This window comes from Narcine bancroftii, chromosome 3 (assembly GCF_036971445.1).
Source record: "Narcine bancroftii isolate sNarBan1 chromosome 3, sNarBan1.hap1, whole genome shotgun sequence".
Taxonomy (NCBI): domain Eukaryota; kingdom Metazoa; phylum Chordata; class Chondrichthyes; order Torpediniformes; family Narcinidae; genus Narcine; species Narcine bancroftii.
The window spans coordinates 284,438,526-284,453,012 of NC_091471.1; the positions used below are offsets into that span (position 1 = coordinate 284,438,526).

At 42.4% G+C, this 14,487-nt stretch overlaps 1 protein-coding gene across 10 annotated transcripts in view; it reads right to left on the reverse strand.

The window, feature by feature from the left end:
- Positions 1–14,487, reverse strand: part of rfx2 (regulatory factor X, 2 (influences HLA class II expression)) — a 176,787-nt gene that overhangs the window by 47,784 nt on the left and 114,516 nt on the right. For all 10 annotated transcript variants that reach the window (XM_069928415.1, XM_069928410.1, XM_069928409.1 and 7 more), the window contains 3 exons: positions 7,639–7,713; positions 6,358–6,539; positions 5,630–5,749 (listed from right to left, as the gene is read on the reverse strand). In XM_069928415.1, coding sequence (XP_069784516.1) covers positions 5,630–5,749; positions 6,358–6,539; positions 7,639–7,713 — 377 coding nt within the window. The remainder of the gene's footprint in view (positions 1–5,629; positions 5,750–6,357; positions 6,540–7,638; positions 7,714–14,487) is intronic.

Below are 14,487 nucleotides of genomic sequence, written 5' to 3' on the forward strand. Positions count from 1 at the left end.
TAATGAAAGATATGTGGATGAGGGCCAGGGCAAATGTCTGGGTAATGAAAGATATGTGGATGAGGGCCGGGGAAGATGTCTGGGTAATGAAAGATATGTGGATGAGGGCCGAGGCAAATGTCTGGGTAATGAAAGATATGTGGATGAGGGCCGGGGAAGATGTCTGGGTAATGAAAGATATGTGGATGAGGGCCGAGGCAAATGTCTGGGTAATGAAAGATATGTGGATGAGGGTCGGGGCAGATGTCTGGGTAATGAAAGATATGTGGATGAGGGCCGAGGCAAATGTCTGGGTCATGAAAGATATGTGGATGAGGGTCGGGGCAAATGTCTGGGTAATGAAAGATATGTGGATGAGGGCCGAGGCAAATGTCTGGGTAATGAAAGATATGTGGATGAGGCCCGGGGCAGATGTCCGGGTAATGAAAGATATGTGGATGAGGGCCGAGTTGATGGTGGTAGAGGGAAAGTCACGTTGTTTAAAGGAGGAGGACATTTCTGATGATCTGGCATGGAAGTCTACATCCTGAGTACAGATGTTTCCGAGATGGTGGAATTGAGAGAATGAAATGGAATCCTTACAGGGGACAGGGTGTGAAGTGGTATAGTAGAGGTAGCTGCAGGAGTTAGTGGGTTTGTAGATAGTCTGTCGGGAGTTTATCTCCCAAGATGGAGACAGAGATTGAGGAAAGGGAGAGTGTTGCTAGATGGACCAAGTGAAATCGAGGTCGTGGTGTATGAGGCAGCACCAAAGTAGTCGCCGATGTAGCGAGGGAAGAATTGAGGGCCCTTGCCTGTGTAGGCTGGTAGCATGGTTTGCTCCATGTAGTCAACAAAAAGGCAGGCATAGCTGGGGCCCATGCAGGTATCCATGGCTACCCCTTTGACCTGGAGAAAATGGGATGAGTCAAAGGAGAAGCAATTGAGGGTGAGGACAAGTTCTTCCAGCTGGAGGAGGGTGTTTTGTATCATATCGAAATTTAAGGTCCTCACTCCACAATCCTTTGCAACACACACTGAGAATACCACTGACAGGATGCTGATGAGCCAGAAGACAGAATCAAAACATTTGAAATAAAATATTTCAGGTGCTCAAGCCTGCCTGATACTTGGGTGTAACAAGTGATACAGCCCTTGCTGAAGAAAGATTCAGTCTTGTGAGGACAGTTTGTAATAAATTTGAGTTTCTCCCTTATGAGGAATTTGCCTTTTTGCTGGTGTTTATGGGGTACTGATGATAAATGCTATTTCTCCAAAATGATGTTTAGTTTCAAGTTTGCTCTTATCTTCAAATGATACAAGATAAATGGCTGGAAGCTGTTTAACAGCTTAAAAAGACAGCTTAAAAAGTGGTGCTGCAGAATATATTTCTAACTTTGCAGGTGAAACTGAACTAAAGGACACTGCGAGCTGTGAGGAAGATTCCACGGTTATTTGCACAGATTAGGAGAGGGGGCAAATACACGGCAGATAAGATGCAACCTAAATGTGAGATAATCCTAATAACGGGAAGGCAGATTATCATCTGAACAATGACAAAGCAAGAATAGAAGAGATGCAATGAGACCTGGGGTCATGGTGCACTAGTCAATGAAGGTTGAAATGCAGGTACAGTTTTTAAATAGAGAGGCAGGGAAGTCTTACTACAGTTGTATTGGGCCTTGGTGAGGTTACATTTTAGTCGTCGTCATGGCTATCCCTCGAGGTCGAGGATAATGGACTTTGTTTAATTTTCTACAGAGCGAAGATGCCTGTGTGTATTTGTTTAACGTGTTGCTCTCCAAAAAGCACACGATACTTCACTAATCAATCAACTAATTCCAATGGCATGAAAACCACGGCAATTGGAGCTGATGGATTTGTTGCAGCCTTCATCCGCCTTCAGATTATTGTTCAGAGTAACTTCGTCTGCCTGGTTTTTGGTTGGATTGTTCTTTGTCAGGGACCTGAACCTTACCAGGAGCATAGCTCCAGACGGCATTGCTCTCGGGATCTCAGGACCACACAAGCTTCTCTACCACAACAAGGTGACAATCCACAGAGAACAGTACACTTCAGTATTGTGTAAAATTTTGTTCTCCATAAGGAAAGACATCTTTGCTATTGATGGGGTGCAGTGAAGATTCACCAGAATGATCCCTGGGATGTCAGGACTGACGTACGAAGAAAGACTGGGGTTATACTCATTGGAATTTAGAAGAATGACAGATTTTGCTGAGGCGCACCAATTCTGACAGAACTACACATGTTAGATGCAGGAAGAATTAGTGGAGCAGTTAGTGCTATTATAGCACCAGTGACGCAGGTTCGGATCCGTTGCTGTCTGCAAGGAGTTTATGTGTCCTCCCTATGGCCGCATGGGTTTCCTCTGGGTGATCTGGTTTCCTCCACAGAAACCAGAGCACCCAGAGGAAACCCATGCGGTCATAGGGAGGACACAAACTCCACATATTAGTAATTGGATGGTGCAGCCTTATGGGCCAAAAAGGCCTGTTATCGTGCTGTACCTCTAAATTTAAATTTGAGAATGATGGGAAAGTGGAGAACAAAGGGGCCAAGTGAAATGTGGAAAACATTTAGGACTGAGATGATATTGTTGATAGTGAGGAGGTTGTCAGGGTCCTGGATGATAATAATCTTTTGGTACGAAGGGCAAAGAAATGGCAGGTGGAATTTAATCCTAAAGAATGTGGCCTGATGCATCTTGGGAGGACTCAGAGTGATTTGAGGAACAAGTCCAGGATCATCACAGGTAGCTAGGGTGAGGAAAAAGACATACAGGATATTCGCTTTCATTACCGGGGCAGGGAGGTTATGGTACATTTTATAAAATACTGGTTGGGTTACAGTTGGAGTAAATGTGATGCAAGTTGATAGGGTGGTTAAGGAGGCGTTTAGTGCACTGTCCTTCATAAGTCGGGGATTAGGTTCAAGAGTCCCGAGCTAATGTTGCAGCTCTATAAAACTCTGATTAGAATACATTTGGAGTATTGTGTTCCATTCTGGTTGCCTCATTATAGTAAAGATGTGGACACTTTAGAGAAGGTGCAGAGGATGCTACTTGGATTACAGAACATGTCTTTTGAAGAAAGGATTAGCGAGCTCGGACTTTTCTCTTTGGAGTGAGGCAAGATGAGGCTTAATAAAGGTATAAAAGATTATGGGAGACATAGCCAACATCTTTTTATCAGGGTAGCAATGAGAGTGGAGGAAAGTTTTGGGGAGACACTTAAAGGTAAGTTTTTTCTACTCAGAGAGTGGTAGGTGCTGGTAGAGCATATGGACAGCACTGTTAGTGTAGCAGTTAGCTTAACACCTTTGCAGCGCCAGCAATCAGGACCAAGGTTCGAATCCCACACTGTCTGCAAGGAGTTTCTACATTCTCCCTGTGTCTGCGTAGATTTCGCTTGGTAGCTCCAGTTTTCTCCCGCCGTTCAAAATGTATCATGGGTGTAGGTTAATTGAGTGTAAATTGGGTGGCATGGACTTGTGGGCCTGTATGTCTAAATTTAAAATGACTCTTAGATAGGTACATGAATATAAGAAAAATTAGTGTTATGGGTGTGAGGGATGGAAGAGTTAAATTGATGATGGAGTAGGATTAGGTAGAACAGCACAACATTGTGGGCTGAATGGCCCATACTGTGCTGTAATTTTCTGTTCTAGTTCCGTTCACCACTTCATAGGTAGGACATGACTGCACTGGACAGGTTGCAGGAGATTCAGCAGAATGTTGCCTGGGATTGGGCATTTTCTTTTGAGTAAAGACTGGATTTAAGAACAAAAGAGTCAGCCATCTAGTCTGTCGAGCTTACTCCTCCATTCAATAAGATCATGAATGATCTGGCGGAGGACTCAGCTGCACCTACCTGCCCTTTCCCCATAACCCTTCATTCACCTCCTATGCAAAAAATCTATCCGTCTTAAATACATTTAATGAGGGAGTCCCTACTGCTTCCTTGGGCAGAGAATTCTTCTCTGGAAGCATCCTCCTCGTAAGAAACGCTGGGCTGGTTTTCCTTGGAGCTCACAATACTCCATGTGAGATCTCACCAGTGTTTTGTAAAGCTTCAACATCACATCCCTGCTGTTATATTCTATTCCTCTTGTAATGAATGCCAGCATTGCATTTGCCCTCTTGACCACCGACTCAACCTGCAAGTTTTCCTTCGGAGTATCCTGCACGAGGACTCCCACATCCCTTGACATCCAGCAATTTTCAATTTTTTTTCCCTATTTAAGTCAAGTTTATTGTCATCTGATTGTATAAGTACAACCCGACAAAACAGAGTTCTCCGGTCCTCGATGCAAAGCACACAGACATAATACACATACGTACAAACAATACATATATAAAAAAATAAATATTACTTCATTAATATGAGAATCTCGGAAGGTTTGTGTGAGCAACCATATAACCATTTACGGAGCGGAAACAGGCCATGTTGGCCTTTCGAGTCCGCACCAGTTCACTGATTTTGTGCGCCCTCTTCAGGCATTGGTGATTTTAAGTGGAGTGTATCTTTGAGAATTTTAACATCTATCCATAGGTACTCTGTACTTTGGATGTGAAATCTCATATTAAAATATTCAAAAACATTGGCTGTGTGGGAGAAGCCAGTGAGTGGCCGTGGACAATAGCTTCCCCGACTGGAGGCCTGTGACTAGTGGTGTGCTGCAGGGATCGGTGCTGGGGCCAGCGTAACTGGTCATCTAGATCCACAATCTGGACAATGTGGTGATTGGATAGTCTGCCCATTTATTTCTCTCACCAAAGTGCAAGACGATACACTTTCCAACATTGTATTTCATTTGCTAGTTCTCTGCCCACTCTCCTAAGCTGTCTGTCATTCTGCAGCCTCCTTGTTTCCTCAATACTACCTGCTCCTCCACCTATCTTCATATTATCTGCAAAGCTGGCTACAAAACCATTCATTCCATAAATTAAATCATTGATATGCACAACGAACACCACTAACAACTGGCAACCAACCAGAATATATTCCCTGTATTATGACTCTTTATTTCATGCCAAACAGCCAATGTTCTACCCACAACTAGTATGTTTCCTGTTATACCATGGGCTCTTATTTTATTAAGTAGGCTCATGTGCAGCACCTTGACAAAGGCCTTAGGAAAATCCAAATACACAACATCCACTGCCTTTCCTTTATCTAGCTTGCTTCTCATCTCTTCAAAAAATTCCAATAGGTTTGTCAAGCAAGATTTTTCCCTTGAGGAAACCATGTTGGCTTTGGATTATTTCACTTCATGAAAAGTAGGAATGCTGGAATTGTTCTTCAGTGTGGGATGAACACTGGATGTCAGCAGGCAGGGAAATGCTAGAATTGGATGTTTGCTTGAGTTTTTGAGGGTGGTCTGAAAACTGGGCACGAACAGGAGAACATTAGGTTTATACAGATGCTGAGAACTGCAATCACTGGGTCAATAGGATGAGGATTGTGTAGATATGTAGGATTGTGTTTTGTTTGGGATTGTGGTCTCTTAGTTTAGGATACACTGCCTTTGGACCACAACTGACACAGTGAACCCTGATTGCCAACACTGCTGACGACCATAATTCCTAGGTCTCTGGAACACCTGTGTGAGAGATGGGTAAGATTCATACCTTTGCTTCTGATGTACCGGTTGCTGTCGCATCGCCATGTACTGCATGTCCTCTTGTAAACGGTTTAAAGGCGAATCTGGCTTAAGGCGAATCCCATAATAGTGATACTTGGAATTTCCCCTGTAACACAGGAAACCTACAGATAGCTGAATAAATACTGATGACACCCAAGAATAACAAAATTATTTAATTACTTCAAACAATACAAAAGAGGCAAAAGTAGTTTAAATTTTGACTGCTCTTAGACTGTATTTCTAGTCTTTTAAGTTTATTAAAGAACTAAACCATTGCATAATTTCAGCATTAACAGTGTTGTTCAAAGTGTAAGAGTTTGAGAACAGTGGGAAATAGAAACATCTGAATGCCTGCATAAATCTGTATCAATTAATATAATGCAGTACAGACATGGCAACGGGAAACCACTTAAGTATTTTTCCCCTTGTATAATCATGAATTCAGCATCAACTACGGTCTCAGTTCAGATGGAACCTTCACCAAAGAAGAATAGGGAAGGCAACAACTACAATTTGGAGGGTTAAAGATCGTGACAGATGAAGAGATATAATCGCCCATGCTGAACAGCAAGGCATCTGAATGATGATGAAAAATGTAATGAATGGCTATTCATTAGTTCAAGGAGAGTGTTTAGAACCATCTTCGCAACATTGCCTTGGTACAAGATGAATGAACAGCTGACTTAGATTGGTGGGTGTGCAACTTGCTCTGACCTTGTTCCTAGTCTTCTGGTCCTCAGTCCCATGAAGACAGAGCGAATCAGTTTGCCAAAGGAAGCTGCATTGACGGGATCGAGTTTCTGTTCTTGACAATGCCGTAGATAATGGTTGTAGAGCGAGCTCCGGGGGAGACTAACTCCTTCAGCAGTCTCGTAATTATCAAGAAGCCACTGAAGCTGTGTTGAGTAGAAAATGGATATCACCATCAAGGTTGTAAAATTAGCCAAAACCAACTTCAATATACTTGGATTAGTTGTCAGCTCAATCAATTAACAGTGAAGAACACAAAACTAAGAATTACATGATAAACATTGCCAGATAAACATGGACTGGTACTATAGTAGACATACATACAGCACACGGTACAGGCCATTTCAGCTCATGAGCCTGTGTTGCCCAATTACACCCAATTAACCTACAACCCCCTGTATGTTTCGAATCATGGAAGGAAACCGAAGCTCCCTGAGAAAAACCCACATAGACATACAAACTCCTTACAGATAGTGCGGGATTTGAACCTCAGTCTTGATCACTGGCACTGTAACAGCGATGCGCTCATCACTTCGCGAATTAAGAAATGTTTTCTCTAAAGCCCACTTTTAGCAAGCGCTCTTACTCTAAATCACATATCGATCTTATGAAGGGTTCTGGCCCAAAATGTCAACCATTCTTTTCCGCCCCCTGGCGTTACTCCGCCCCCTGGCGTTACTCCGCCCCCTGGCGTTACTCCGCCCCCTGGCGTTACTCCGCCCCCTGGCGTTACTCCGCCCCCTGGCGTTACTCCGCCCCCTGGCGTTACTCCGCCCCCTGGCGTTACTCCGCCCCCTGGCGTTACTCCGCCCCCTGGCGTTACTCCGCCCCCTGGCGTTACTCCGCCCCCTGGCGTTACTCCGCCCCCTGGCGTTACTCCGCCCCCTGGCGTTACTCCGCCCCCTGGTGTTGCTTGATCCATTATTTCCTCCAGCAGATTGTATTTAGCTACACACATGGATGTTTTCTCTCTCTCTCACACACAACACACACACACACACATTTTTTAATGATGATATTCCATCATCTGTGTCTTTGCCAATGCACTTAAATTTTCCATTTTCCCCTAAAGCTTTGTGATACAGGTCAACTCCCACTTGGCTTTATGCCACTGCAAACATTACCAATAGTCCTATCAGCACTGATATAGATTGTGAACAATGGGGGATATAGAGAGGCCTAAAAGAAGCAGAATAATGATTTATTGGAGGGGCTTACAGGAAGTGTCCATCAATAGATACTCACATGGCTGTTCAGCAGAGTGCTTTTATGAGCTGTGATCCCCTCTGATTTCTGGAGGTTCTCAATTGCCATTTCAATCTATTGGAGTAAATGTAATGTTTAAGATGAAAATGCACTTCATCAACATAATTCAACAGTCTCTTTGGCTATTATCCTATTGACAAAATGTGTAACATGTAATGTGCATAATTTACATTTTCACAACTATCCACAATTGACAACACAAATTCAATTTCTGAGGAAAAATGCTGATATTATATGAACATGTATTAAATTTAAGATGACAAACAGATTTTTTAAAATTTGTTTACTTCCAGATTCCAGAATTCCTGCAGCATTCCCACATGTGTGGGCCAGGATTCAGAAACATGCGCTTCTCCAATTGAGGAATAAGAACATGCACAGACACATTTTCAATGTTGCTCATTAATAACAAGGATTTTATAACAACCAACTCCTGCAAGATCAGGCTGATTCCTTGCTCTATGTAATCCCAGGGTCTTTCAAATGATGTTTGCTTGTTAAAGACAGCATTTTCCTCAAATCTCGCTCTTTTGTGTGGTCATAATCGGATATGGAATCAGAGCAATCGTTTTACTCTCAGCTAGCATCTGGAACTATGAATATTATTCAGTAACAAGTGTTAACCAGTGTTTAATCACAAGCTTGCTGCTCAATTATATTGTACCTTGAAGCACTCAAGTCCAAAATGTTGGTTCTGTATCTTTACCTTTGCTATATAGAGGGCACTGTTTGACCTGCTGAGCTTCTCCAGCCTTGTGTTTTTACTTTAACCATGAAGTCCACAGATTTTCGTGTTTTAATTCTGGCTCCATTTCTTGTTATGCCTTTTTCATGTAAATGTTGATGTATTTCAGGTTAGTGATGAGTTAGCTAACATCCCAGTTCTTTCATTTCCTTTTTAGTGTATTCTGTCCCATTCATGAATTAGTGAATAATTTTCCCCACTACCCAACAACTCACTTATCCATTTTTCCAAATATGGCCTGAGATGGAAATCAGAATGAGAATCATTAATCATGGAATCCGGTTGCTTGATCCAGCACGTCATTGCTGACCTCACATTAATCACATTTACTAGAATTTGGCTCATGGTCATCCATACAGAGGCAACTCAAGTGAAGCAAGGTGCTTCCTCAATGTTCTGAGTGTCAATCTTCACCATTTACTTTAGCAATACATTCCAGATTCCAACCCTTCTCTGAATGAGAAAGGTCTTCCTCACAAAAACAGAAGCATGAGGAGGCCATTTGGGCTATCAAGCCTGCCCTGCCATTCAACATGATCATGGCTGTCCTCTTTGGAGCCACTTCCTCGGAAACCTCAATTCCCCGATCTTTAAAAACAAGAAAGGAGAAAAACAGAATCCAGGACCCATTATCTCCAGTCTGACAATTATACTCTATATTAATCCTATGAACCCATATTTGAGCTGTAGCCCTTTAAATCTCTTAACCCTTACCTTAGCAATCACCTATTTCCTACTATCTACTCATATTTCTGCCACAATACAACCCTCTAATCATCATCATTTTGTATAACTCCCTCAAGTTTCCCCTTCCAAGGAAAACAACCTCTCTTCATTCCTGAAACACTCCATCCCAGGAAATGTGCTGGCATAATTCACTTGCTCTCTATCACAATCACATCCTTCCTATAGTGTAGGTGGCCAGAACTGTACACAGTACTCCAGCTAATCAACATTTTACCAAGTTGCACCGTAATCTTTCTGTTTATATTCTATGTCCAAGATAATGAATTAATCTACCATATATGTCTTTTTTCTTTAAAGATGTGCTGCCATATTCATTGATCATTGGTTTTGTAAACCAAAGTCCTTCTGTTGCCCAATACTCGCTACGACCCCATTGCATATGATCTTTCTTTTTAAGCCCTCCCAAAATACATCACCTGTACTTATCTGGATCAAATTCCATCTACCATTGCTCTGACCTCCTTACCAACCACTATATGACTACAGATACACTCCTCTCCATCAATAAAAGAATTGATTTTCATATGATCTGAAAGCTTATTAATCATACCGCCTACATCCATACCCAAATTATTAAAATATATAACAAACAGCACTGAACCATTTGGTACACCACTTCTCATAGTCTGCCATTCCTCAAACCCCAAAACTACCTTCTAATGTCCCCTCCTATCACGACGACAAATTTGTATCCAGTTTGCCAACTTGCTCAAGATCCTGTGGGCTTCACCCTTTTGGATTAGTCTCCCATATGGGAACATATTAAAGGCCTTAATAAAGCTCATGTCGGCTACATTAATCCCACTTCCCTAATCAACATATTTTGGCAACATAATTGATCGGACAGAATCTCCCCTAAACAAAACCACAATTTGATTGATCTTTACCTTTCCAGGTGCAGAATAATTCTGTCCTTCCAAATAATTTCCAATAACTTCTCTACCACTAACATTAGACTCACAAACCTACAATTTTCTGGATTATCCCTGCAGCCCTTCTTGAATAGGGATACTATATTTGATGTTCCTCAGTCACCCAGCACCTTACTTGTGGCCAGTAATGATTTAAATATTTGTCAGACTTCAGAAACCTCCTCCATGGCAGCCTGAGAGATATCTCATTGGGCCCAGGGGATTGATCCAACTCTAACCCCACAAAGACATTAATACCTCCTCCAAGTGATATGTTTTAAAAATTCGCTTCCCACCTCCCACAATGCTCCAACTACCATGACCTTCTCCTTAATGAATATAGGTAAGGATCTCATGTCAGACTTCATCTGTCTTCCTATTCCATGCACAGAATTCCACTTTTCTCCAGAATGGGGTCTGGTTATCCTCGCAATCAGTCTTATGGAATGTTCCTTACCTTATCTGCCAGTGGTACTATCTATACCTTCCTAATTTCCTTTTTAAACACACTTCCAACACTCTCTCTCTTCTCCAGTTCTCTCCATCTTACAGAGTCTGAGCCTTCATCTCATCTCCTCCATACCTTCCTCTCAACTTAAAATCACATCTCCTTTTTCAGGTATCCCTATCATGGGAAGAAGATTCCAACTATCATAATTTGGTATATGTCTCTCAGTTCACCTCTCAGGTTCCTCTCTTTCACAGAAAACAAATCCAGCCTTCTAAAATACACCACTTCACACTTGCAAGCATTAAATTCCATCTGCTCAACTCTCCAGCTGACTAATATTGTGCTGTAGCCTGACAATCCTGTTACCTGATAGAGTCATAGAATGGAAACAGGCGTACAGCACCAGCTTGTCCATGCCGAACAATGTGCCCCTCTGTTTTAGTCCCACTTACCCACATTAGACCCAGACACCTCCAATTTCCCACCCACCCACAGAGTAATCCAAATATTTCTTAAACAAAACTAACTACCCACCTTCACCATTTTGTCTGCGCCCACCACTCTGAATGAAAAAATGTCCCTTCTAAATCACCTTATAGTTATATCCTATACCTTGGATTCCCTCATCCAGGAAACATTCACCTTATTAATGTTTCCGATCATTTTTTTTTAAGACCTCAATGAGATCTTCTCACAACCTCCTATTCTCCAAGGAAAATAGACCTAGAGATTTCCTGGCAATAACTTGGTAAACTTCTTCTGTACCCTTTCCAACTTTATAATATCCTTCCCATAGCTAAGCAACAAAAATTACTCACAATATTCAAAGTATGGTTTCATCTCTCTTTTATAACTTCAACACTTGTACCCCATGCCCCAACTGGTGAAGGCTGATAAAGCTGCTTCATCCAGTTGTACTTACACAATTGTACGATAATTATAAACTTGAACAAGTGTCTCAAACAGGCTCTTCATTACTGTCAACTTGTGTTACCATCTTTAAAGAACTATGTACCTGCACCTCTTTAGGGCCCTGCCCTGGTTTGATTAATCCAAATGCCACACTTCACAAGTTGAAATGCATCTGCCATGTCTTAACCCAGTTCCCCATCTGATGTTGATCCTATTGCAAACCCAGATAACCTACTGCACTGTCCACTATAGCAATATTTTCATGTCATCAGTAAGCTTACTCATCTTGCCACAAACAGAGGCAGAGTTCCAAACTCTGGTAACTGTCCTCCAGTCTGAAAAATTGCCTTTTACAACCACTCTCTGACTCCTATCACTGAGACAATATTTTTATAAGAACAGCACAGGGTAGGAACAGGCTATTCAGACCAACTTGCTTTCACTGACCATGATGCCATTTGCTAATCCCATTTGCCTGTATATGTTCCTCACCTCTCTATGCCCTGGCTGTCCATTGTCTACTTCTTAAACATTGCTATTGTATCTACTTCTATCACCTCCCTTGGCAATGTCTTCTGGACACATATGTTATTTAAAAAAATTGCTTCCATCTCCTTTAAATATTCCCTTCTCTTCCTCAATCAACATCACATAGTATTTAACCTTTCCACACGGTGAAAAATATTCGATCTACAGGACGAACTCAACAGGTCGTGCACCATCTGTGGATAATCTGGGTAGTATCCCTCCACAGATGCTGCTTCACTCACTGAGTTCCTCCAGCAGTTTGCTTTTTGCTTCAAGTTCCAGCATCTGCAGTCTCTTGTCTCACTCTGACTAACTATCTTCTTTACGGCTCTCAAAATGTTATAAATCTCTGACAGACTCTGATGCAACAGAGAAAATAATCGAGGTTTGTCTAATCTCTTCTTATAATCAACACTCTCTAATCAAGGGAACATCTTGTGAACCTCTTCTGCATCCTCTCCAACACCTCCAAATCACTCCTTTAGTATGGCGACCAGAACTTGCACATTACTCCAAATGTGGCCAGACTAAAAGTTTTATACAACTACAACATGTCATCCCAAGTTTCATAATCAATAAACCATCCAAGCACCTTCTTCACCACCACCTTGTTCACTTTCAGGGAGCTATGCACTTGCGCCCCAACATCCCATTGTGCATCAATGCTCCCAAGGGTCATGCATTTGACTCCAAAAGTGCAACACGTCACAGTTGTCTGGATTTCCCATGAACAAAAGCCATGCAGACCATCCCTAGTCCAAAGGTAAAAACACAATGCTGGAGAAACTCAGCAGGTCAAACAGTGTCCTTTATGCAGCAAAATAAAAAATACATAACTGACATTTTGGCCTTGAGCCCTTCATCAAGGTACGAGAAAAAGTTGGCAGGCATCCAAACAAAAAGATTTGGGGGCGAGGGGGGGTGTTGGTGGCAAAGGCAGGAGATGATAGGTGGAGAAGGGAGGGAGGGGACAGCAGCGATCTGTCCCTGTACGTCGGTTATGTAACATAAAGGACACTGCTTGACCTGCTGAGTTACTCCAGTATTTTGTGTTTTTACTTCAACCATGGGTGTCTACAGAGTTTTGTGATTTACTAATCCAAGGGTAAATAAATCCCATCACTAAGAGTTTCTTTCAATAATTTCCTTCCCATTGATGTAAGACTCACTGGCTTGTCAGCTAACTCATCTGTGGCCAGCAAAAATTTTATACAGATACAACATGTCATCCCAAGTTTCATAATCAATAAACCATCCAAGCACCTTCTTCACCACCACCTTGTTCACTTTCAGGGAGCTATGCACTTGCGCCCCAACATCCCATTGTGCATCAATGCTCCCAAGGGTCAGGCCTTAGGGATTTATTCATCATTATGTATCCACCCAGTACATCTTACACATCCTCCTTATTAATGCTAAAACACACTAGAATATTAAATTCCTTCACCCTAAATTCATCATCTATCACGTCTTGAAAACCCAATGCTGGAAAAGCTCACCAAGTCACACAAAGTACTTTATACAATAAAGATGGAGATACATAACCAATGTGGAGAGTAGAGGGGCATGGGGAGGATCACAGGTACATTGGTATGGAAATAAGGGCACAAAAGTGAAGTATTGTGGGGACCAGGAGAGCAAGTAGGGGCTGGGGAAGCCAAAGGGCGGTGGGGGGTCCCAAACCTTCCCTCTTGTAACTCCCTTCAACACCCTCCCACTTGTAGCCCCCATAACACCCTCCCTTGTGCCTTTCCTCCCATATCCACTTATGATCTCGTGCTTTTGGACCTGTGCTCCTCCCCCTGCCCCTCTCCCCGCCATTTATTCAGATGTCTGCCTACATATTGATCATACCTTGATGAAGGGCTCAGGCCCCAAAACATTGGTTATGTATCTCTGTCTTTACTAATAAAGTACGCTGTGTGACCTGCCGAGTTTCTCTAGTATTGTGTTTTTACTACAATCACAGTGTCTGCAGACCTTCGTGTTTTCATCTATTATGTCCTGATAAATATAGATAGAAATATTCATTGAAGCTTCACCACATTCCCTGGTTCCACACTCAGATTGCTCCTTTGATTTTAAGGTGTCCTGGTTTGTCTCTGATTACTCTCTTGCATTTCCCAGAGTGGTTCCAGCTGCATGAGGGATTATAGGTAACGAAGTCGGCCATTGATCCTGCCTTGTGCCACCATTGCGACATACCAAAGTGGGGGGGTGAGAGGGGGGACGCAGCTGTGGACTTATTCTTACTTTTACTGCTGTGAATGTGTGAGGTCCCCCCACCTCAAAATTGCCCAGGAGGGGAAATTAGAGTAAATTTGGACTGTGGTGTGAAAGACCTAGGCTAATTGATATAGATGACGAGCAACAATGGACCCAGCACTGATCCTTGAGGCACACCACTAGCCACGGGCCTACAATCAGAGAGGCAATCATCCATTACAACTCTCTGACTTCTTCCATTACAACTCTCTGACTTCTTCCATAAAGCTCATTTCTAATCCAATTTACTACTTCACCATGAACATTGA